The sequence below is a fragment of the Thermobia domestica genome, chromosome 14 (genome assembly GCF_964235325.1).
Source record: "Thermobia domestica chromosome 14, izTheDome1.hap1.1, whole genome shotgun sequence".
NCBI classification, from domain to species: domain Eukaryota; kingdom Metazoa; phylum Arthropoda; class Insecta; order Zygentoma; family Lepismatidae; genus Thermobia; species Thermobia domestica.
The window spans coordinates 149219459-149246758 of NC_137467.1; the positions used below are offsets into that span (position 1 = coordinate 149219459).

At 35.9% G+C, this 27300-nt stretch overlaps 1 protein-coding gene and 1 long non-coding RNA gene across 6 annotated transcripts in view; one reads left to right on the forward strand and one right to left on the reverse strand.

Moving 5' to 3' along the window:
* The window catches only part of LOC145670393 (uncharacterized), a 95986-nt gene extending 72250 nt beyond the window's left edge, over positions 1 to 23736 (reverse strand). For both annotated transcript variants that reach the window (XR_014128295.1, XR_014128296.1), the window contains exon 1: positions 23603 to 23736. This is a non-coding gene — a long non-coding RNA (uncharacterized LOC145670393). The remainder of the gene's footprint in view (positions 1 to 23602) is intronic.
* The window catches only part of LOC145670391 (LIRP-like), a 103933-nt gene extending 79840 nt beyond the window's left edge, over positions 1 to 24093 (forward strand). For all 4 annotated transcript variants that reach the window (XM_081739015.1, XM_081739014.1, XM_081739013.1 and 1 more), the window contains 2 exons: positions 14629 to 14809; positions 23626 to 24093. In XM_081739015.1, coding sequence (XP_081595141.1) covers positions 14629 to 14809; positions 23626 to 23807 — 363 coding nt within the window. In that variant the 3' untranslated portion in view covers positions 23808 to 24093. The remainder of the gene's footprint in view (positions 1 to 14628; positions 14810 to 23625) is intronic.
* Positions 24094 to 27300: the final 3207 nt, after the last annotated feature.

Sequence of the window (27300 nt, forward strand, 5' to 3'; positions counted from 1 at the left end):
GCTCTCGCCAAGTGAACTTTGTGGTGGACAAACACCGTGTGCGTGGGTTTTCTCGGGGTTCTCCCGTTTCCTCCCACTTTCTTCATTCCACCATTTCATTCATTTCTCATAATCACCGTCTCCTTTAGCCTTACCGGCATAACCGTGGGACGTAAAGCTCGAAGATTTCATTTCATTTTTCATTTGTAAAAATGGCGAAGTAAAATATTAATTAACTTTGAAAATCGATAAATCGAATCGGGACAATATACGTCCCGACGAGTGTCCGATCGGACGCGGGACAAATAAGTCAGAATCGGTACAGTCCCGACACAATCGGCACGCATTACCATAAGATGTGCAGTGGCTGATCTAATCCTGGACCAGGATCTAATCTTCGACAGAATCGGGACGGTTGGCAACCCTGCTTGGGACCTACATGTTAGGTATCACCCCGGCATTTGCCTGGTATGAATAAGGAAAATGCAGGAAAACCTCATTCAGGATGGCTTACCTGAAAAAGCGTTTTACACTATTTCGACCGAGTACCCCCACCGGGAATCGAACCCGGGACCGCTCGCGCGCTTAGCGACTCAGATCTTGGAAAGGTATATGCTTTTCGGGAAAATATAATAATAAAATTCAAACAGTAATACTTCCCGCTTTTTAATCTGTTATTTAGTACTGTAAAAGTGTCCTGTTTTTTCGGTAAAATTACAGTTACCCTAGACTAGACCGTAATTATAAGATTAAGTACAAATAATTGGCAGGAAGTGAAGAGAAATTTCCCCAGAAGCTACCAGAAATCAGCAAATGGGAAAAAGAGTAGTAGAGAGATGCGTGGCCTGAATTTTTATTATCAAATAACTCTGACACTCAAAGACCATTAAGAACGGTCATCATGTTACATCATCTCATATCTCATGCTTCGTTGACCTGTCTGAACTTGTAGCGGTAACATTTGAAAAAAAAAAATCTTCTTTTGTTTAAGATATTCATATGTCGAGACGCTATCATGCACACCCAGTTAGTTACACTTATCTTCCACAGGTTCCTTACAATTATAAATTTTATCTTCAACAGGATCCTTGTAATAATCATAAATTCATTAGGAATTCGTTTACGGAAAATATTTAGAAAGTGTTTTGCGAGTATATATAGGCCTATACCAGTAATTGCTTCTCTCTACGCCCATCCTTTTTGAAGAATTTTCTAAAAGTCTGGGCCACATGTCCATTAATTTATAATAATTTTACATACCAAGTTTGGCGCAGGGGCGGATCCAGGGGGGGAGGGTTGCGATTGCCCGCCCCAGAAGAGAAAACTTTCTTATTTTATATATAAATAACACCCATCCCAGAGTTTGGAGCTCTTAAAAGTAGCTCTAAGTAGCAGTATTACAACCCACAAACCCTCTCCCCAGAAGTCCGTCCTGGATCAGCCCCTGGTGGGGGCACGGTGGCTCAGTGGTGAAACGCTTACCTTTGGTACTTGGGATCCTTTGTTCGATATCCGGCCAAGTAGGTTTTTAGTGGTCAACATCGTGTCCGTGGGTTTTCTTCGGCCATTCCTCTTTCCTCCCATATCCTCATTCCACCAATTTTTCCATTATCATTCACTTGCCTTAATCATCGTCTCCCTTAACCTAAAGGGCATAACCGTGGGACATTAAACTCAAATATTTCATTTCATTATTTATATACCAAGTTTCACTTTCCTGATGGACTCGTGAGATTCTCTATTTTGATACACCTTAAAAGAATCTATTCCTCTCTTAGAAAACGAATTTTGTTTAAAGTAACATGAGAAAACTCTGTTTCGATCGAAGTGAAACGATGTTCTAAAATTCGTGGCGGGCTACGGTGTGTTAGTAGTGAGAACGCTCATCTCTGTGCTTGAGGTCCTTTGTTCAAATCTCGCTCGTGCCAATTCGGGATTGTGGTGGACAAACACAGTATGTGTGAGTTTCCTCGGCGTTTCTACACTTTCTTTATTCCACCATTTTGTCCATTCTCACCATCATCGTCTACCTTAGCCTCGGAGCATTATTGTGGGACGTTAAACTAAACAACAACAACAAAAAAAGTTTCACTTCTACACCAAGGAAGAAGTTTGGCTCGTATAGCGTGATTTTTTTAAAAGTTAATATTGAAATTACCATATCCGGTTTTAGTAGGTACGAAAGTGGAAATGGAATATATTTTTTTGAGTGCGGTAAACAACTTCTCTGTATCTTTACTATTTTTACTCTATACACTGAGAAAAAAAATGTAGGTGGCGTACTTAAAAAGATAGGTTACATGCGTAATTCCTGTAGTTTTTGGACTTAACGTACAGCAGACGTATAACTGAAAACGCATGTTTTATAATACTTACTGTATAAGTGTTCCATCTATACGTACTTTCCATATGAAACAATGTAGTCGGTGAGGATCTCACATACAAATGGACGTATATAACATGTAGCTGACGAAGGTAACATAAGTATATGCATGAATATAAAATGGCAGAACTTTTGCCTACGTAACTGTTACCAGACGATTCACAGGCTTACAACAATATTACAGAAAACATAGAACAGATTACAGAAAACATAGACAGATTACAGAAAACATAGAACATTATTCATTACTTGGCATAAGTGCCAAAGATATTTCGCAAAGCTTTGCTCATATTAAACGATAAATACCAATGCAAATTGTCTCAGGTAGTAACAAGTTATTTCTGATATGCTCGGAAGGCGATGTGCTTGGTGCTGAGTTAACACACAAGTAACACGCTAAAGTGGTAGTCATTTTGTGTTATTTCAACACCTCATTTTTTACAGTGTATCTTAAATAGCTTACACTAAAAATACAAATCGCTGAGCAAAACAACTTCCGCCTTATGCAGAGTCCTTTTGATGCATGATTAACGTCCTGCTAAAGGCCTGGCTACTGCAGGAAACATATGTTAGTCAAACTCTTTAGTATGACACTAATCACACGTCAAAATGACTCTGCATAAGGCCTCTTTTATTTAAAAATAATAAATGTGTAACAGTTTCGCCAACTAACTGAACATTGGCTAAATCAAACACTGTAACCAATGAAGTTAGATATTGTAGTTGAGATTACAGTGTCTGATGAAGCTATGTTTAGTTAGTTGGCGAAAAAGAGGCCTTATGCAGAGTCATTTTGACGTGTGATTAGTGTCATACTAAAGAGTTTGACTAACATATGTTTCCTGCAGTAGTCAGGCCTTTAGCAGGACGCTAATCATGCATCAAAAGGACTCTGCATAAGGCGGAAGTTGTTTTGCTCAGCGATTTGTATTTTTAGTGCAAGTTGAATAAGCGGTTAAGATTAAAGATGGAGCAATTCTTTGACCGGTAAATTCATTACAAGAAAAAAAAAAGCTTCTTGCTATGCCTTATTGTTTTTGTTCTAAATCAATATTGAAATCGAAAGTTCTAGTGGATTTCTTTCTCTTCCGGTTTTTAGTAGAGAATTAAGAGGCCTCATCCCAGCGAAATTAAAATACCGCTAATTTTACCGTAATTATGTGATATCTTCAAATAGATAAAAATATAATTGAAATGTGGAACAAGAGTGCCCTAGACAATATTATTTTACGTGAGGTACCGTTATCACAAGTCATCTAGTGGCTTTCTGTTTTCAGCCGTTTAGAAACGCGAAAATAAATGCCGATTTTCAAAATGGCTCCAAATCGAAAGCAGATAATTAAGTGAGTCGTGATAACGGTATCTCATGTAAAATAATATTGACTAGGGCGCTCTTGTTCCACATTTCAATTATCTTCTATCTATTTGAAGATATCACATAATTACTGTAAAATTAGCGGTATTTTAATTTCACCGGGATGAGGCATTCCAGGGCCACTTAATCGATTGCAGAAGACTTTCTTGCTGTCTGTATCTATTATCGCTATAATTGTTATTTCCGTTTGAAAATATAAACTATGTGATTGGAAACTGCAGACGAAACCACACCGCTAATTAAAATCGTTCGCTCCATATTACAAGTTATCATATCAGGTAATCACTCTTATTTTAACAGTTTAATCAAAATCGTATTGAGAGTTAAAGTAGTAGCAAGCACGTGTCAAAATTTAACAGAACTTGGGTAACTTAAAGTCATTGTATTGAATTAACGTTTCTATATATACCGGTATATTTTACTATGTAGTTTAACATGGAGTTTATTAAGCGAGAAGCTTGTTGTATTGCGTTTCATTTGATTCGATTCATTATAGATAACGAGAATTTTCCTTATTCTATAAGAGTCTATTTGTGTTCTTTATTTCAATAATAATGAGCTAACCCTACGACTTCCAAAGAGGTGAAGCGCTCTAATCTACAAGGTAGTTTTTGTTTTTAAAAAATCCAACAAAATGTTATCAGCCAGGTTTTCTTTTTTAAAAAAATGTTTCGGATAATTACATAATTTGCCATAGCGATGAAAAAAAAAAACTACTTCACAAGTTAGAAGTTGCTAAAAACTAGGTTAGTGGATGAGAGAAGCCTTCTTCCCTTAGGATTACCTGGAACCATTTCATTTGATAATCATAACGAATGTAGTAAGTAGTTTAAATACAACACTACTATCTAGATCAGAACATCAAATATAATTTTATCTCTCATGTCTCTGATTTAAATAAAGTATGTCTCTGATTTAAATAAAGTACGTCTCTGATTTAAATAAAGTATGTCTCTGATTTAAATAAAGTACGTCTCTGATTTAAATAAAGTACGTCTCTGATTTAAATAAAGTACGTCTCTGATTTAAATAAAGTATGCCTCTGATTTAAATAAAGTATGCCTCTGATTTAAATAAAGTATGTCTCTGATTTAAATAAAGTATGTCTCTGATTTAAATAAAGTATGTCTCCGATTTAAATAAAGTATGTCATATTGCCCATTCCGGGTAACAGGCTTTTACTATTGGAGGCAGCTGAGGATGTTCTTTTTATCATTATTTTTCTTTATGGGTAAGTAGTTATTGCGTAGCTTTTTGCAGAGAAAACGAAGTAAATCTTATGTGTTTTACGCACAGGAGTATATGTACGCTCATGGGCTAAAAATTTTATATAACTCCTTTATCTTTAATTATATAAAACTATTACTAAGTGGGTTCGAAGCACCTTCCTCCTTCGTATGACCTATAATCTTAAATAACTTGGTATTACTAGGGCCACTCACAAAATTACCGATTTTCTTTTAAAATTTGTGATATATATATATATATATATATATATATATATATATATATATATATATATATATATATATATATATATATATATATATGTTTTATTGACGACTTGTGATCAAATAAGCAACAAGAAATTTACTATTTTTGGAAATAATTCAAATTAAACCTAAAAGCCTGACAATTTCTTTTGTAAAATTAGAAAGAGAAATTCATTTAGAAAACTGAAAAGTACTCGCTTGGTTTTCATAATTGTGGTATCTATCATAAAGACTTACTTAGTAATAAATAAAAGTTATCTAAGACATTATTTGTCATTATGCCAATAACTTTGTGGAAAAAAAAGCTAAATAGCATTTTGACCTGCAACCTCATTAATATTATCAACAATTTCCTGCATTAAGATACTAAACGTAATTCATTAAAATGTTGCTTTAAAAAATCCGCCCACTCAAAGTATCATGTTTCAAGTTTGCGTATTAAAATAAGAATATTTTCTTAAAAGAAGAGCATATGCTGAACAACATAGCTTTCTTGCCGCCTTTCTTGTTTTTGTTGGTGTATTCACATTAAGGCCATCATTGATAAATACAGAGCATATCGTCATACGGCTTAAACATCAAGTTGTAGATTGCCTACTTGCAGAAAATGGGTTTCTAAGAACGTAAGAGAGATAAATTTAGCATTCATGTAACAAAACCGTAATGTAAAATACTGGGGGTGATCAGAAAGCAAGATTACAAACCTGCAGTGAATCGAGTATACAGTATGGCGCTAAATTCATTGTGCAAAAGCAGAGGAGTGATTCCTGACATTAAAACAAACAAAAAAGTTCCAATAAACATAGGGCGAAAACCCCATCGTTTACGTGTTATAGGCTGCCAAAAACATGAAAAAAGATTAATTTTAAAGGTTCACAGCTCCGAAACTATGGGACCTACCGTAGTCGGGTCAAGACTTCACTTAGAAACTAATATGTGCGCTATCCAAAAATCCATGTTTCAGAATCCTAAGGTACTCACGAAGCAAGTTTTATGGAAAGAGTTTGGCTACCGCCATGTAATTTGGAGTACTTTCCAACTACTCTGTAAAAATAGTTGCGAAAGTATAGCAGAATTCTGAAACTTGGATATTTCGATAGGGCACAAACTAGTTCCTAAGTGAAGTCTTGGTCCGTCTACGGTAGGTCCCATAGTTTTGGAGCTGTGGACCTTTAAAATTCAGTTTTTAATATTTTCGGCAGCCTATAACAGTGTTGGGTAAGTTACTTGTAAAAATGTAACGCGTTACAAGTTACTTTACTTTCTCTTAAAATGTAACGCGTTAGTAACGCGTTACTTGCCCCCAAAAAGTAACTGTTACTTTACTTCGAAAGTAACGCGTTACTAAAACGTTACTTTTAGGTCCGAAACTTTAAAAATGTGCAAACAAATTATGACTTCAATTTTCCGTAGTCTACTACTATTACTATCGCTATTATTATTATTATTATTATTAATAATAATAATAATAATAATAATAATAATAATAATAATAATAATAATAATAATAATAATAATAATATTGCACGTTCTGAATCGCTTTATGTAAATGCAAGGACAAATTTTTACTTGATATATGAACATTTTCATATAATGTAACATTGATAAAATGCCATACTGCGTTACTCGTAGGGTTGGACACGAGCGAGTTCGAGCGAGTTTTCTTTGACACTCGATTCGACTAGAAAGAGATCTTTGAGCTCGGCCCGAAAACTCGACTCGAAAAATTTCTTCCAACTCGATTCGAATTGGGAATAGTTCCGAGTACATTCTTCAAGTATATTACATAGACAGTATAATTACTATGAATGACACAACTACTACTACAACTTATATTATTATTATTATTATTATTATTATTATTATTATTATTATTATTATTATTATTATTAATTATAACAACACTGTATATAAAAAGAAAGATAGCGGTTTGTATTTGAATATTAAAAAAGTAGTTGATTGCCAACCTCAGTAGTCGTGAAATCTAGGAGTCAAGGACATTGTTCACGAGCTTCTGAATTTGGGTTGAGGGTCTAGGTTGAGTATTCGGGCTCGAGCCAGACACTGTTAAAAGTTATAGGGCACTGGCCAAATATCTTTAAAACTGCTCGGCCTGGGTTTAGAATTGTCAACGACTCGAGCAACTCGGCTCACAGCTCATTCACTATCGACCCGAACCGAAAAGTGAGCCGAGCCAACAGCTCACCCAACCGACTCGGCTAGAGCCCTAGGCTTAGTTGAGCTGAACCGAGCAAATGTCTCATCCCTACCAAGCCAGCTCGAGCCGATGGTTCACCCCCAAGTGAGCCGGCTCGAGCCATCTTCTCAGTTGAGACGAGACGAGCTGAGCTTGTTATAAAAAAATCTCTTGTGGTCTCGTTATTGAGATGAGACGAGATACGAGCAGTGTCCCCTCTCGTGAGCAACACTAAAAGTATTCCATGGCTTTCGTTCTCCAGTGTAATCAGGCCATGATTTCAAGACGACTTAAAACGAACGAGCCATTTATCAAACTCGACTGGACTAGAAACTCGACGCGAAAAACTGAATCGGCTCGGAACTCGACTCGCGGATATTAACCTTGACTTGACTCGAAACTCGACTTGAATTTGAGTCAAGTCGAGTTTTAGCTTGACTCGTGTTCATCCCTATGCGTTAGAAAAAATGATTGCTTATTATTACTCTGCTAAACTAATTATATAATAATAACAATGTTGTTATGTAAAATTAAAAATGAAGAATACAGAGAAACATTACACTACTCTATAATCAACGGGAATCTAGGATAAGCAAACTGATCTGAAAGAACTCCAATATTACATCCATCAACAAACTATTTTCTAGGAATAAAGTAGGCCTGCTCATCAAAACACAGTTTATTAAGACTACAATATTAACCCCTTACTGTAAATCGTTAATTATGGTACCCTAGTTGTTGATAAATATTTTCCGCCGGGGCACTTCAGACACTTTACTTTTAAATTCTGTCCACCATCATCCTCAACTCTTAAGAAAAAAGTATTCTTTCAAATGTTCGAATGGTAAAATATTTTCGTTCTCCATCTTTATAAAAACAACACCAATCAAAGTAAAATAGACTACCGGTATCATTGCACTCACAGTTCACTCACTGAATGTATTGATTTGGAGCTGTCAAAATCTACGACAAAATCTTCCAGGTGCTTGCAATCAGTACACGTAATTTCCCTAAGGCTGTCCTCATCTTCAAAAAACAGCAAGTGGCACTACGAACTTATCTACATTTCTCTGTGTGTCTGTGACTGTCGGTCACTGGCATACGCAATTCATACTCGATTGTTTCATTCTGAGAAATTCACTTACAGGAGAGAAACATTTCTTTCCGAAAAAAAAAAAAAAATACATATATTGTAGTTACTCATCCGAAATGTAACGCGAAAAAAGTAACGCAAACTAGGTACGTTACTTAAAAATTTGTAACGCGTTACCGTTACAGTTACTTTGAAAAAAATGTAACGCGTTACTAGGAAACGTTACTTAAAAAGTAACGCGTTACAAGTAACGCGTTACGTTACTCCCCAACACTGGCCTATAACTCTGAAAGGAAGCATTTGGGCACCCAGGTTGGTCTATCCTTCTTTTCTTATCTTGGTGTCAGGAATCACCTCTCAAACGTTGTCGGTGTTGTTTCAAAACACCTTACTGTCTAACTTTTTCTAATAATGTATGTGGACAGCCATGTGAAAAAGTCATGGCTTCCATCTTAAGATAAAAAGCGTGGATAATATTATACATGTTCTTCTGAAAACGGAAATTCTAATCACGTATTACCCAAATCCTTAGTACGGCACTAATGACACCTAAAATTGTTTTTGAATATGGCCAATAGAGTTTTAGAAAACAATAACTGAGGTACACGTACTGAAGACCATTAACTTTCTTTACTGAGCATTACTTTTCAAAAGTATTGTCAGAACAGTTTATATTTGACGGCGTAAAAGAAACAAACCTTCCATGAAACAAATTTACAAGACACTAGTAAACGGTGATCAAATGAGAAGGTGAGACAAATCAGTTAGAAATATTTGCTGTGAACATCAAAGGCAGTGATTTCATTGTTGCTGGTGTCAGTGCAGTAGCGTACGCAGGAATTTATTTCGGGAGGGGTCCAAACTCAATATGAAGGTATTTTATATTAAAATTTCCAAAATTGCTCCTAAAATTAGGCTAAATTATACAAAAGTCGAAATTTCGGGGACGGTCCGGACCCCCGGGGACCTACCCCCTGTGTCAGTGTATATCTTGCTGGAAAAAGAAATTTCGGTTGTAAGATGCGCCAAGCCATCAACAGGTTTTTCGGCAACGTTCGATATAGGAGTATTGAAGTATTTCTTGAGTGATTGAAACAAATGGAAATCGCAAAGTGATACTTCTAGACTAGAAGTCATGCATTTTACAGCGACGTTGGTGCATAAAAGAATTTGTTTCCTAGGCCTGTTATATACTATGAGATAAGTCTTAGGAAATATCTTAGAATTTACCTGAGGAAAACTGTTACGACATATCTCGTAGGAAATCCTACCCTTTTGAGCCATACGCGCAACAATCGAAAAAAAAAAAAAAAAGTTGTCCAATTAAATAGCACTAGGTGTCAAAAGTTGTGTATTGACTAGTATAACATTAGTGTTTTTTTTAATATTTTTTGTACTCCATCTTCATTTCCCACAAGATCCTTAAATATAAGCACTACTGACTCATCTTCGAACTTAAAGGAGCTGGTTGCATTCATCATGAAAATGTATGCTCCGACTTGGTTATGTAACCCTACTATCAAGGATGCTCCTGTGAACTTATATCGTACTATATAGCCTTTTCACGGTACTTAAACAATGAACTGAAGTTTATTGTAGATAGGACAATTCAACGCAATGCTTTCTTCGCACATCCGGAGAATTTACTGGTATCTATGCTCGCCGATGATCGAAAGCATATTCAAGAACTAGCTATGCGTAGAATCCTTGACACAAGGTCAAGAGCTAAACCAAACACCTCCTGTACTCATGTTCAGTATTCCAGCAATACGCGTTAGTGCTCAGGATTACATTGGCCTAATCATTTGGCAGGGACGCGAAGTAACCGCTCCACCCCTGTCGAGCCATTTGTCGGAGGAGGATCTACAGAAATGTGTAACAGAAGATTCATCTGTCCTTCCGCCTGTTTCCACTTGGTATGTCATACCCAAGCAGTCGAGAGGTGCGTTAAAACTGTTACCAAAGCTTCGTCTGAAGCGTGTGGTGTCTTAGCTCCAAATGGATTTATCAGAGCAAGACATTTGGCTAGGTCAATTATTTTCACATTCGAAACAAAATCTGAATATAAACCAACGAGTTAAAGAGATAATTTCCAAAGGTAGGGTGGATGGGGTGGGAGGATGAGCGGAACTCTACATGCAGCCACCTCCTCATGGTGAGTTCTCGGAACCAGCAAAGAGTTGCATATCAAAAATAATTTCAATGTAAAATTGTTATATTTACATAATGTATCTTAATATTATGCTCAATGTATTTTTAGATAGTACTGTGAAACTGCATTCTAAAACTTGTTAGAAGTAACGAAGATAAAGGAAAAATATTTTTAAAAATCTTACTAGCCACATCTAGTAAGATATTATTTGACAGTTCTTGGAAATTGTCAGTCTTCAATGAATTTTGAGATTTACCGTATAAATTCCAAAACTTTAAGGCCCCTGCAGGTAATAAGATAAAGCACGAAGATTATATTAAAACCATGGGTGTTATGGTAATGAACAGAACTCTTTCCCAAGCTAGTGTGAAGTGATTTGGCGGATTTTAAAACATTTTTAACATTTTAAGTGAAATTTCGAAATTTACCGTAAAAACTGCACAATTTCAGGCTCTTGCAGAGAATGAAGATGCAAATTAATTTTAAAATCGTGAATGGTGTAGTCAATCTAGTAATTATGCAACTTTTCTCACCTAGTTCGATTTCATTGGGCAGCTTGAAAAAATTCAATATTTTCAAAAATTCAAATTTTCATAAAAATTGCAAAATTTTAAGGTTGTTGCAGGGAATGAAAACGAAGTACAAAAATTATGAAAAAAGTCACGAATGTTACTAGTCAATACACAACTTTTGACACAGTGCTATTTTGTTGGGCAACTTTTGATAATCAACCCCAATTTTGCTCCATCCTATTCCACGTGTGTATCTTTGGTCTGTGCTAAAGTTTCTGACATCTGTTTCTTCCATGGCCGAAAAACTTACTTCAATCGCTTGAAAATTAACGATTGGCAGATCTTCACAATTGGTTAAACTTTTTCTATAGTTTCCGAGAATTTTTGAGAACCATCTAAATGATCTAGAAAATACCTTAGAATATACCATAGAAACTGCCAAATTTCAGGCCCATGTGGGGAATGAAGATGCAAATTATTTTAACAATCATGAATGGTGTAGTCAACCTAGTCATTATGTAACTTTTGTCACCTAGTTCGATTTCATTGGGTAGCTTGAAAAAGAATTCAGTAGGCTACTTTCAAAAAAATCTAATTTTCATAAAAATTACAAATATTTAAGGCTCTTGCAGGAAATGATGATGGCGTACAAAAATTATATATATATATAACACAAATGTTATACTAGTCAATACTCCATTTTTGATACCTAGTGCTATTTAATTGGACAACTTTGATTCTTTTGGATCCACCCTAGTGCACATCCTACTGATATTGATACCGGACGCTATATTGTTAAACAGCACACCTCTAAACAACGCATAAAAATCAGAATATAAATTAGCAAAACATACCGCATCAGTGTCTGCACCACTCTTCATTTTATCGAGTACGTTTGCTCTTTCACCCACATTCGCCTGGTGGGGAGAAAACAAATTTGTTTTCACTTTATCTCACCTGATGTCGCTCAAATCGAAATCTTACGAATTCTCATTCCGAAATAGAGCATTCTCTAAAACAAGAGAAGTCTCCATAAGATCGTTCAGAACATAGGAAATGACATGAGATCTGATGCCGTACACGTTGAGATTTTGACTCTAGGAAAAATCGTTAGAGATTTCCTAGGCTCTATCCTATAGTGTATAGTAGCGTTTCCCAACCGGTTGCCGCGAATGGACCGCTGGTGTGCCGCTAAGAAATCGAAACAAAATTATTAATTCTATAGCAACCACATTGCAAGACATAGGAAAAAAGTATTTTTTGTATTTCACATTACTATAAATTTCTACCATGGAAAAAAATTACTGTAATTGTAATATATTATGCTACATCTATTATTGTGTAGCAGACAGTATTTCGGCTCGTACACATTTCCACGGTTAGCTGCTATGTTATGCTTAAATTGAGAGTCATACTAACACCGAGATATGGAGCACTTGTACGGTACGCGTCAAATGAACGTTCGTAGAACACTCATTCGCACGTGAATGACAGAACAACACTTTGTTCAACAGCTGTGTTTTGACTTCGACGCATCGCAAGCTGTGTGATTGCAATAATATGCACTGGTTTTGGTTAAAACAGCAAAGTTAAAAGTACAAGACATTTGTTTGTTCGTTCGTTATTTAGTGATCTTCGTTCTTAGTGAAAGGTTGGATACAGTTTTCGAAAAAGAAAGCGTATTGTTAAAAATCTGAGTCCTATATTTAATTGCAACTGTTTTCTATTATAAAATTAGAATAAAAAATAAGCATAATGAATTAGCATACTGGAAAACCAGTGATCGAGCTTTCATCTCTGTGAGAAGAAGATCAGTAATCACAGAAAAAAATTACCATGGTGTTTTATATTTGCAAATAATAATAATATCTATAAGTGTGCCGCGAGAATTCAACTTACACCCGGAGTGTGCCCCAAGTTGAAAAGGTTGGGAAACGCTGGTGTATAGCAAGCCTTACTGACACACAGTCCTCTTCAAAGGGCAGCCATCAGTTGATGAGTGTCGATCGATGTAGTGTCGAAGAAACCGTATCACAACACCTTGTTCACTATCAAATGAGTATTCTAATCAAAATGCTTCTTCATGAATTTAACAAACAAGTCAAAGTGTCACACCTGCAGAGTCAACGCAACTGATACCGTACTATATCGCGCTTCCTAGTTCCTAGTTGCGTTATGTCACACACATATGTTCTCTTGAGTTTGTATAGGTTGTAAATAATTTCTTAGTGCTTCGACTACTTTATATCTGCCAGAATGTGCTTTGTATGAGTTCATCGTTTTCTTGTTTGACAAGCCCTTGTATTACAGATCACCTACAAAATTTAGTACTAAAAGTGGGCATATTGTTGATTCCTGAGAAACTATAAGGGCCTGTCCCGTTTGCCATAAGCACCAGACTGTGTCACGTGATCAACAAGGTGACCAGAAATTTTACTTGCAAAAACGGGACGCATACGAATCGACGAGGGGGGAAGTAAATATCTGACTTTCAGATTGCATTTTGGGACTAAGTAGTCTTTTCCATTTACAAAACACAGAAGTAAGAGAGATAACACATTGTTTATATTTTAAGTACTACCCAACCATGCTTTTAACTACTTAAACACTCAGAATTCCCATTCAATTCCCACTTAAACCACAGAACACTGAATTCCTACTTGAACATTCAGAAATTCAATACACGATTGAACCTTCCCAATGAGTGTTGGTACGGAAAAGTGTAGAATTTCCATTCACCATTTATATTTTGAATAATAATTACGGGACACCTAGGGTCATTTTTGCTTAAAAACGGGACATTTAGGCGTTCCGTTTGAGAATCAGAAAAAAAACGGGACAACGGTTGAAAAAAGAGACTGTCCCGGCTAAAACGGGACGTCTGGTCACCTTGGCCTGATCAAGTCTAAAGTCACGTTGCGTACTAAACCGAGTCTGGAGATTTCAGATGAAGATGTGAGATATTTGAAGCACGTAATTTCCGCCTGGGGCACCCTGAGAAATTCGAAGAAAATGTGTATACTTTATGATTATTATTGATTTTTGTCAAACAACTTCACATTTGACAATGTTCAATCCATATTTACCTTACGTGCTGTACATCATTGTTAACCTCTTCGTTATGTCTTTGCAATAAGCCATCTCCTTATTATAGTTTTTGAGATATGTGGACGAATTCATTTTTTCACTGATTTTCCATTGACATTAACATTAATTCTTTTTACTATGTTCAATCCATTTTAGGCCAATTTGCTTTTCCAATATAGAATCTACATAGTCTCTTCTACATTTAAGCTGAATTCTCAAAGACTGTTCACGTCGTTGCAACCGGATAGGCTCTTTACATTGATGAGCCAATAGAATGCTGTAAAGTATAAAGATAATTTTATGTCTTTTTTTTTTAACTATTTAATTTTATTAATGTTGTGTCTTCTTCTCCCGTAGATGCTGACACGACTGCTTCTTTTGTCTCTATGCGTCTTACATACCCTGTCCCAATCAGATTTCTTCCGTTTGATCGAGAAGCGAGATAGAGTGAGATACTGCGGCAAAGAACTGGCGGATGCTCTCAGTCTACTGTGTAACGGAGTTTATGCAGGGCCATTCAAAAAATCAGTATCATCAGGTAAGCAGCTGTCCAGCTTTATCGTCGCACTACAATATATATATATATAAAATGTAATGATGTTCTTTGCTGTAATACTTTAAGAAAGTGCGAAACCAACCCTTGCGTCACAAGGGAAGTTGTACACACAACTTTTTATTTAACATATTTATATTCAGTGGCGTATGAAGAGGAGTTTCGAGTTTAATAATCGTAATTTCTTATATGATATAAGTAGTACACCAACGCATATATTATGCAGGGTGTTATAAAAATCTCTCACAAGATTTCAGGAATAGTTTCCTCACATGAAAATAAGAAAAAAAAGTTCATATGGAACTGTGGTCGGAAGTGCATAGTTTCGTATTTATAGGGTCCCGAAAACGCAAATAATAATAATAATAATAATAATAACTTTAAAGGTCCATACTTTCACTACTATCTCTTTCCGGATCCTGGCTTTTTGGGCTATTTTTTAGACTTTCAGTCAAGCAGCTACTGCATCGTCACTATTTATCCTAGGATCATGGTTCATACCTAATTCTCTTTAGAATAGAGCTGGCTTTCAAATGGTGTCACTTGCATGCCCATACCATATACCAGGAGAGGGAAAATTGATGTCGAAGGGAAAATTTTGAGGGACATTTTTTTTGTCCAACTTTGCCCCCCTTCCTTCCTGTGTGAACGTAGAGACCTCCAAAAAATCTGATAAATAGTACTTGGTAAACTAAATGTGTGTACCAAATTTCAAGTTTCTATCTTGAATAGTAAGGGCGGGAGAAATTTTATCAAGAATCCCCACAATGCCTCAAATTATCGCAAAACACCCTGATCTCAGGGGAAAAAAATTCCTGAGACATCCCTAATTACCTTAGGGTCATGTTTCGCCCATCATTCTCTTCAGAATAGAACTGCCTTTCAGACGGCATGACTCACGTGTCTCCATCATGTATCTAAGGCGGGAAAATAACGAAAAACGGAATTTTTGGGTTAAAAATATCCCTTTTTTCAACTTTTAGCCCCTCTGGATCCCCCCCCCTGTTTTAACGCAGAAATCTGAAAAAATCTGGTAAATACTACTCGGTGGACTGAATGTTTGTGCACAATTTCAATCTTCTGCGTGCAAAAATAAGCCCGCCAAAAAATCATGAACATAGGCTTTATAAGAGAAAATATATTTTAAAATTATGACGTCATCACCTCCTATGTCTGGACGCAGGAAGGTGTGAAACCATACGTAATGCCTTCTACAATGCCTCTGGACTTGAAAAACAAAAAAAAAAAAAATCCGGACGAAAAAGCTCAAATAGAAGAGTTATAACGCAATGTACCATGAAACACCCGTATGGTACTAATTGTACCATAGGATCCCCAAAAGGCTATAGGACCGATCGTAGCCGGTTCAAGACGTCATTGAGGAACTCGTGTCTCAAGTATCCAAATATCCATCTATCAGGATCTCCGGTACTTGTACAATCATTTTTATAGAAAGGCTGTTTGGGAGTACTTGATCACTCTCCACCTACCTTACTAAAGATTACTGTGCAAATACTGGAGCATTCTTAAACATGGATATTTGGATAGTTTACATAAAAGTCTTAACCCGACTTTAATAGGTCCCATAGTAGTGAAGCTATGAACTTTTAAAATCAACTTGTTTCACGTTTTCGACCCTATAACTCCGAAACTATCCATCTTTGAGCACAAGTCCATATGAACTTTTTTTCTTATTTTGATGTGAGAAAACTGTTTTCAAAGTATTGTGAGAGATTTTTGTAACACCCTGTATAGGGGACATAACTTCAACAAACATTGTGGCTAGTGGTATCTTCATTCAGCCTTGTAACTAGTGGGTGGCTTAATCCCCTGAACCACCTTCACCCACTCCTGAAACTTTCAGTTGTTTTTTTAGCAAGGGCGCCCATGTTGTGGTTTCCAAGGGGGGGCAAGTATAAGCGATGTTTCAAAAATAGTTTAAATTTTGCTGTAACTAATGTAAAAATTCTATAGTAAGACTATTCATGGCTTTGGATTGATTATTTTAACAAAAGAGACACTGACCAAAGCTTAAAACCCACTTTATTTTAAATTATAATTTCTAACGTTTGGATATCTACCATATCCTTCTTGAGACACTATCGAAAATAAATGAAAATACATACATATATATATAAATATCGTTATGACAAACTTTAAACTCTTGAACCGTCATATATATAGTCATTGTTATGAAAAAGTTTAAATTCTTTTAACAGACCTATATATAGTCATTGTTGTACTTTTTTATTTTTATTTGATTTATTTATTTTTTTCTCTTTTCTCCTATTTGCTGAGGCCTTCAGCCAATCCCATAAGTCTTCGTGTTCACTTTCCAATTAATCACGTTCCTTCATTTTTGGTTCTTATAAGGGCCTTTTTTTAATTTTCTTTTTCTCTCTGCTATTCAATCTTCCTTGCCATAATTCATTAATAGGTAAGCCCCCTGTCCAGTTCATCAGTTTATCTCTTCCTACGTTCTTTATCCAATCTGCTTCTTTGCACTTTCTTATTATCATTCTTTTCTCCATCTCCAATACTTCCGTCTTATCGCAATTAATTCCGTGATTCATCTCCTTAACATGTTTGTATACGGCAATGGCTATATGTAAGTCTGTATTGTCATTTATTTTCGATAGTGTCTGAAGAACGATATGCTAGATATCCGAAACAATTACAAATTATAATTTAAAATAAAGTGGGTTTTAAGCTTTGGTCAGTCTCTCTTTTGTTAAAGTAAAAATTCTATTGGATTTTCGATATTCTGAAATACAATTTCCTCTAGGGCCTTGCCACCCCTGTTGCGCGCCCTTGTTTTTTAGTATGTACAGTCATTGTCAAAAGTCTAATTTTTCAGAATTTTCCAAATAAAATACATTGCGTCCATATATGTTTATTGGACTCGTTTAAGAAAATAAACATTGTTCATATAAGGGTACGAAAATTCCTGGTCTTGTTGACATTGCGACAAATTTATTGAGGAAAGCTACTTGGCAATAAACATATAACTAATGAAGAGACAACTAATGTCACGAGTTGTTTGATAATGCATGGTTTCAACGACACCTAGTGGTGTGTGTATGAACCCTTGTCAGTAATTGCCTTTTTATTTCAACGAACAATTGTGTATGCATTATGCAATCGTGTTGTAATATGAGCAAAACTAGATGCAAGTCTATGAAATTCGATTTTACTGTTTTTATTTACATGAACCAGTTGAATGGTGTGAAGAACATGCAAATACTATAAAATGTGGAAGAGAAACTGTTAACCAAGAGTCGAGGCATGTGTTCAAGTGGTTATTTTAAGAGAAGAAAGTCAATCTCTGCGAAAAAATCACTAAGTGATCTGGCGGAGCAGTGCGTCGGACTCTTGGGATCTATGGTCTTAGGGGTAGGATTGCAGTAAAGAAATACTCCTTGAAGCACGAGATATTACAAAAAGATACTCCTGGACCGAAAAATAAAATAAAATAAAATAAACACTTGAACAATGCAAAGAAGACGCTTATATCACGAACAAGTAAAATAGTCGTCAGAGTTACCGAATCTGTTATGTATCGAGCTCTTGTAAGGCTAGTTTTAGACAAAAGCATTTATCGTAGCATTTCTCGTAGCAAAAATCGTATCATCGATATCCTACCGTGTTAAGTAGCAAATGCTATAGCATTTCCCATGCCATGGCATATCCTGTCATTTCTTGTCGATAGAACCTGCTCTATTTCGTAGCATTTTCCCCAGCATTTCTGCTCCGATTGCAGCGCCGTTGTGTGTTAAAAGGAAGCGAAAGATTTTGTGTCAAATATCCATGCTCTTTGTTTTGTATGGGAAATTGAATTGTAGTAAAGAAAAATGAGTTGGAGTAGGGATACTATTATTATGTTGATTAAAAAAATATTAGGAACATCCTTGTTTGTACAAAGTTAAAAGCGTGCAGTTTCACTATACGGATCCACACAGAAATTCATTAAAAAAAAAAAAAAAACTTTCTTGTTTCATTTATTGCACCTTCAGCAATCATTTCTGAGGTGTGCTCTTGCATTCTCCGGTGCAGGTTCACTGTAACAGGTGGCAACGTGTAGTTTTACTATACGGATCCATAGTATAAGTAGTAGTAGGAGAAGGAGGAGGAGAAGGAGGAGGAGAAGGAGGAGGAGGAGTAAGTAGTAGTAGTAGTAGTAGTAGTAGAAGTAGTAGTAAGAGTAATAGTAGTAGAAGTAAGTAGGAGTAGGAGTAGGAGGAGTAAGTAGTAGTAAGAGTAGAAGTAAGAGTACTTAGTAATAGTAACAGTAGCAGTAGGTGTAGTAATAGTAAGAGTAGTAGTAGTAATAGTAGTAGGAATAGGAGTAGGAACGGGTAATAATAGTAGTTGGAATAGTAGTAGTAGTAGTAGTAGCAGCAGCAGCAGCAGCAGTAGTGGGAACGGGTTAGAAGCCCCGAAATGGTTGGTTGGGTTCTGTTCTCGATACAAAATGGGGAAATTACAGACTTAGCAAAAATTTATGGCAGCTTATTGAAGATTACGTGCATTTCAGGTTCGACTTTAATTTCTATATTTCCGCGTAAATATGCATTTCAGATGTAAGTGCACACCATATTTCCATTACTTATACAGTACTCTATTAAAATATTAGAAATTTCTTCTGTAAATTTTAAAAACTATGGATATGTATAGTATAACTGCAGCGTTAAAAGTCCTTTGTATCATAATAAGCATATGCGAAAAAGGGCTTTAGAAGAAATAGTGACTGAAATATCTGTTTTTAATTTTGGAGCCATAATTGCGCTCTTCTCCAGTGATTTGTTTGCTACGTCACGACAAAATTCTTATCAAAATGCTACCGTGTAAAAGCACAATATACTTTTGATGCCATAGAATATTATACGAGATTTTTGGCAGCACATCTGCTACGATAAATGCTTCCGTCTAAAACTAGCCTAAGATGAACTTGACAACACAGTCCGTAAATAGATGCTAACGAATACTGAAAGCCTTTGGAAGACACTTCAGAGCTACTAGAGTCGTACAGCTTCGCAAAAGTTGTATAAATTAATCAAATAAAAGCCTAAAATTTATAAAGCTCTTGTCAAGGCTAAGGGGTGGCATTTCATTGAATGCATACATACTCAAATATGTCTCACTGTCTGTGGAAACAAGACCACACCATGAGCAATAATGTGTATTTTGCAAAACAAATCCAACAAATTAGGTTTTGTATGTATACATGTCTTTCTCTCTCTCTCTCTCGCTTTCTTTCTTTCTTTTTCTTTTTTTCTTTTTTTGGAAATTCTGAAAAAATCAGTAGTGTGCTTAGACTTTTGACAATGACTGTATGTATGAATGTAAGATGAAAAAAAATCATACCCTCCTAAATGGTCTCGCCTCCCTGTCTTAGTACTCTGATTACGGGTTTGCCTTCTGTTACCAGAGTGTGTGAGAACAGATCCTATTGTTTGGCTACCCTGAAGTCGGAATTGACTCCAATGTTATTTATTTATTTTGGGTGGGAGTTCGTAAGAAACACACACACAAAATGCCACAATGCTAAAGAACAATTATTACGAGAATAGATTTAGCGTCTGAGGAAAAGGTTCTGTCTTTGATTTGATCCCTCTACAGCAACGAAGCAACGAGAAATAGATGTACTACTTCCAATTTGGTAGAGGAGAGGGTGCAAATGTGGAAACCCAGTTTGTATTTAATTAGTAAAAAAAAGCAGTGAATCGTTAATTTAACCTGGCAAATTGCCTCAAAATGCCTTAGAATATTAGACATGTGGGACCATAATTCGCAAGTGCAAAAACCATGTACGTAAAAAATAAAACAATATTTGGCACATGTACTAGCATATTTCGATTTTTTAAAAAAAAACTGAGGGTAATGTGGAAACACCCTAAAAATACGGTAAATCAATGTGTAAACACATAAAGTTGTTGGAACAGTATATTTTTAATCACATAAATCATTATCTGTAGATGAAACAAAAACAACAAATGATTTTAAGTAATTACAAAGTTACAAAAACTGAAAGTTACAAAGTAAACAAAGTTCGATTCAAGGCTTTGTTGTCCACAGACAAAGATGTTATGTAGGTAAGCTCTATTAGCAGAAATCACAAATATAAATATCTGCTTCCATACCGGCACACTCAGAGTGACTCCATTCCACACATAATTGGCATTGAATCCATAGTTCACTACGCATATCTTTCGAAAATGGATTCCCACAAAATATGCACAGGGCGTCTTTTTCAGTGAGCTCTTCTACTGCAACTGGAAGATCGAGGTCGGACTCTCCTGAAGATAGACCGACAGATTTGTTGGACTCGTCAGTATCCGACTCCTTATTGAACTGCAGTTCTTTCTTTTAATTGGAGGAGGAACTTTGGGCATTTTCTTAGTTTTCTTACCGGCTGCAGGCGGCTTCTGTTTAGGTGTAGTCGCACTCTTAGATAAGGATTCTTCGAGCTGTTATACTTGTATGATTCAAATGTGTGTGATCTTCAATAAATTATTTACTAATAATAAAAGAATGCAATTTCTGTTAGGTTGAGGGAAATGTGGAAACGTTTCCACATTTTCCCCATCCACATGTTTCCAAGTTACCCGCACTGTAGCCAAACTGGATTGTACGAGTTAATTTAAAAGCACGTTTGCTTGTGATTGATAGAAATCCACCAACATCTTCCAAATAACTCCCTTTCACAATACTCTGATATGTATTACACTACATTTATGATACGTTAGAGTCAATAATACTAAACACTTATCTCCAAAAACTTCACGAAAATGTGTAAACACAATCGAAGCACCACCATTAACTACACTGATCAACTACTTCATAACGTTGTGCCGTGGACCAATGGGGACGAGGGTGATTGTTTATGGCAATTGCCGCTAAGGTAAAGCTCTCTGCAGTCAACATACGTTACGTTTCCACATTACCCTCACGTTTCCACATTTGCACCCCCTCCCATACTGAATACAAATAGTTTGAAAATTACCATAGTCTTCCACTGTAACTTACTTGTTTCTTTTTCAGAAATAAATATTTCTCCCATCCCTCAATAATTCAAACTTTGAATACATTTTGATATTAGTCTACATTACTTTATAACTAATGGATTTCCTACATACTACACAAAATTAGTAATTGAAGAAGAAAGCAGTGGCGGATCCAGGGGGCAATCGCCCCACCCCCCAGAAGAAGAAACTTTTTACTTTATATATATAAATAAAACCCTCCCAGAGTTTGTGACTGTTAAAAGTAGTTTTAAGTAGCAGTACGACAATCCACCGCCCCCCCCCCCAGAAGTCGGTCCTGGATCCGCTCCTGGATTATGCATTAAGATGACGTTACATTTTATAGGAAATAGAGTAAGATTTTGATGTATTAAGCTCCAACACTCACATTTAAACCATATTCATAATTGGAATACGTGTATTATGTATCTTTAAACGTTGATAAATCCTCTTTCATTTACAATCACTTCATACTTTTTATAGTATGGATCATGTAACACTAAAAACTATACAAATAAAAATGAATGTAACAGTGTTTGCTCCTAGATTGTTGAACCAATTTTGGTTATTTTTGGTAGATGAGTGCACCCTGGTCTAAATTATGATTTTTAAGTGTTTAGTATGTTTTCGGCAAGTTGGGAAAGAAGGGATAGCATGCAAAAGTAATCCATAGCTTTCGGGATCGCTGAAATAAATAGTGAAACTCGACATGCCAATTAAGCTCAAATTCATCCCCCATGAGTATCCTAAGAGGAAAAAGGTCTCAAATACTTCCTATAAACCCATTTTCCCCGTGTTAAGAATGGATATTTCAGTACATAATATTTCAAATCTAAATCTTGAGTGAACTAGTACTTCCAATGATACCTGTAAAAATTTTGAGCTCGCCTCGGAAACGAGATGAGAATTGTAATGGTCTCTCTTCGTCTCGATTTTTTTAAAATGTATTTTTCGTATCGCGGGAAACAGTACTGCCGCATTCTACAAATCAAAATTAGTCTATATTCTAAACTAGTGATGAGTTTGCAGAATTCTTTTCTAGTGATGCAAAATCTCTTGTAACTGCTAGCACACCATATTTCGTATCTGTTTTCTCTATTTTCTGTCATATTACACTTCCCCATGACAGGCTAAAATTCATAACTCGTTCACTACAGAGGCCTCACTCTTCCTTCCTTTTGGGCTAGGGCTTGCTCAAAAATCTGAGTCGTAAATCAGTATTGATGTTTATTATATACTAGCGTCAATTACAGTAAGAAAAGTTTAATTTAAGAAAAATTAAATTTAAGAAAAATTCGCTTGGTTAAAATAAGAAAAATTTAGTAATATGTTCCATTAGTCAATCACTTTTTATTTTACTGAAATGTTCTCTGATGGACGATGTTTTTTGTCTTGCCGGTTATTTTCGATCAGTCATATATATATGTCCCATCCCATTCCCCCAAGTTGCGGGGCTGATTTTGGATTTAAACGCGATTGTAAGTGTCACTATTGAACTCAGTGACACCGAAAACTATGGATTCGACATTAACATTAGTCATTTTCGATCATTTTTAAATATCTACCCCTCCCCTAAGTTTCACCGTCAAATTGAAATGATAAAAGCTATCCCAGGCCCGAACCTGATCTATGTTGAAAATTTGATCGAGATCGGTCGAGTGGTTCAAGAGTTATTAAGTCATAAACATAGTTTCAATTTTATATATATCTATAGATTACTAATAGAAATACTTATATGCTACGTGTTTTTACTTACTTGCTTAATTTTTCTCTTTTCAGAAGTAGATAATTCTGCGAATTATTGGCCATCCAGCGAGGAATATCCATTCAAATCTCGTTCCAGTGCGACGGCCCTGCTTCCCAGCGTCTCCCGACGGGAATCTCCAGGAGGAGTATATTACGAATGTTGCGTCAAAAGTTGCACCGTCAACGAAATGTACAGTTACTGTGGGAAACGATAAACAAGGACAACACTCTTATGGACTTTTTGTTTCACATGATGTGTTCATTTTTAAGAAGAAAGAAAAGAATGACGTTTTATTTGTTGTTTGTTTGTTTGTTTTCAAAGTGTCAGTGTGATTTGCTCCCTGCCGTTCTTTCACAACTGTTCTAAGACTTCAGGATGCATTACATTTCAAGTTTTCAGTGATACTGAAAGTATTGGACAACTAAACTCGCTGTAATTTATTTATTTCTCTTCATAAGGTGGCCTTGAAAAAATAAAAGAGACGCATGCTACATAAATAAGGAGTTGTGTATGTTTTAAAATTTCCCTTCAATCGAAAGTAAGTAAATATAATAAAAACATTAAGGAAAACCACAAAATACTAGTGGAGGTTGAAATTGGATTTAAACGGCATTGGAACGTCACTGTTCATTTCAGCGACCTTGAAACCTATGGATTCGGCACTAATATCGGTCATTTTCGATTATTTTAAAATATAACTCCGTCCCTCTCCCTGAAGTTGCACCCTCAAAGTGAAATGGTAAAAGCAATCCCAGGGCTGTACCTCATCTATGTTGAATCCCTATCCATTTGACCGAGATCGATCAGGTGGTTCAAGAGTTATTAAGTTTTATTTATTTTTATAAATCTCCCACTACTCCTCCGCCCCTAAGTTCTACCGTCAAAGTAAAATGATAAAAGCCATGTACACAACCACTTATATATCTTTTCCTGATTGAAACAAGTTTTCTTTTCGAGAAGCTACCACTATCATGGTTTAGGGTGGGTTCGTTTTTAATAATAAAAGAAACCTCAGCAATTACATTGTTTGTAGGCAAAAGCTTTCAAATTTATCTTTTAACTTTTATTGTATTATTGAGCGACAGCACTTATTTCAATGTTAGTGATGAAACCGAGTTTTGTTCGACGTGTTTAATGCTCCTTCCATTATTCTTAGATTGTAATGTCCATTGGTTCGTTCAATGTATTTCACTTTATATGAACATGTCAAAATATACAGTACGTACACTCACGGAGTTACCTTATTCCCCTTAATGAGCACCTTAATAAGATGGTAATATCGGGTTACTTTCAGTAGGGTGGTGACACTTGAGCGAGTTTTTTTATCTACTGCGCATGCGCAAACTGTTCCGGTTGCTGTTCCAGTTCCTGTTTCAGATCCGATTCGTTTCGACCATTGTTCCGGTTCATGTTCAGTATTTGTTCCGGTTCCCCGGAGCAGACTACGCGCAACGAGTATAGCCTTTTAAGACTATGAACACCACACAGGAACACGTATGCACAGAAAGATTACAGTTCGAATTACACCAAACTAGGGATAGTACCGAGACCGAGACCGAGACGGACTTTTATATACCGAGACGAACTTTTATATACCGAGACGAACTTTTACATACCGAGACGAGACCGAGACAGACCTCTATAAATCGAGACAAGATCTTGGTCAGTCTCGAAAGTCTTGGTCTCGTCTCGAATATTGATAGCTATTTTGCCTTTACTCCAAATTTGTTTCGTTGCTGTGTGAGATAATATGGGTTGACTGATGTACAGTGGCGTATTTAGGAGGTAGTTATCGGGCTCAAGCCCTTCCCGAAATAAATTTGTGATATTTTTTTCGCATTGCACGTACAACATAAATGTTTCTTACCCGTTCCTCAAGCCTCTCTCGAAACAAAATCCACTGCTGTTGCATATAATCTTCTCTCTCTCTCTCTGTATATATATATATGCTGAAATTTTGTACCATGTTGTGTGAAATATTGAAGGGAAAATTCTTCTAGATACTCTGCAATACCACTAGACAAACATGCAGTGTTGCCAACGCAAAATAAAGTTGTATTTTCTCAAATTGCACTATGTAAGGTATTACCTATTTCTAATTTAGATATTAAATAAAAACACAATACCACATACATTATTCAGTGTAACAAAGGACAATACGGTATTACTAACATTAACATTTTGGAGATCTCTAATAACTCAAATGACATAGACGGTGCAATGGACATCATTTATATCTTAGCGTCAAATACTATGATCGTGGTATAATGTATTTCGAATGAATGAAGAATCTAAGTTACCAGAAATGGAAAATTTAAGTTTTTCTAAAGATTTTACTTCGAAAACGTGCTGACATATCACGTATCATCACGTAGATGCTTCCAAAAAACTTAAGTGATTAGGGTTGCCAGATTTTGTAAACGAAAAACCGGGGCACCAATGTCAAGCTATAGCTAAGGTCAGAGTTCCTACTCAACCGTTTATTAGGTCAGGATCAATTAATTGTCTTTTCCAAGGTACTACTTACAATTTTCCAGTTCATTCTATACACAGTTAACACAAATGAAGGCTCACAAGAGATGTATAAAAAATGTGAAAAGGTAACATAAGAAGAGCTGTATCGCGTCCCTTATTCCGAATTCCGATTTATTGGTTTCCTAAACATGTCCTAAATATTGCACCAATTATAACACACCCTTCTATTTGTGATTGAATAGATACATTTTCTTTATTACGTCATCACCTGAGTCAGAAACACTACCCTAAAAGAAATACAAATTTAGCATTTAGCAAGAAAAATACTACATTAATGTAACATTTATAGTCATTTCTTCCTCGTTTTTTAAAAGACCATTCCACTGAATATTTCTCCTGAAAAGAACACTTGCGCTTAGGCATGATGAAAGCACTTTATGCGTCAGACGCCAACAGTGTGAAACAAGAACGTTCACTTCATCTACACCACGGTTGCCAACCATACGACAATTTAAGCCTTCATACGATATACGATAATGGCCTTACGATAATAGGTGAATACAGTGGTGCCCACCCCTCTCATGTCCATGACGCACCCCACCCCCGTCAATTGTCTATCCGTAGGTGTTCTTCCATGAAAAAAAAATCTTTTTGATTAATTTTTACAACCCCTCAAACATATTTATATAGATTTTAAACCCCCCATTTATTTCAATGACGCAGTTTGCGTCATAGCCCCCCCTTGTGGGCACCCCTTGTGAATATACGATAATTTTAGAATGCACACTTTTTTTTTCAGTTTTTGAATGTGCAAATGAATTATAGGTTTGCATTAAAGACTTATAAAACACATACACTGAGGTATTTAACAGTCATTCTCGCTAAAATAAGTCAATAACGAGAATGACTGTTAAAATAAATCAATAAATAATTCTCACTTAAAAATGTAATAAACTTCGAGTCCGCTGGGTGGAACACAATGATGGGAAAAGATAATTCTGTTGCAAGTAAGCTACGTAAGGACTTTCCTGGCAATTTTGTACCGATTTGGAGTTCGAAACTGAAGATTACTAGGTAAGTTTATTATATTTTATTGTTATTATTAGCAGTATTACAGTTGTTGCTACAACTATCACGTTGATAATGGATATACGATATATATATATATATTTTTTTTGTAATATAAAATACGATAACTTTAAAGATGAAAATCGATAATTTTGTTCTGCGAG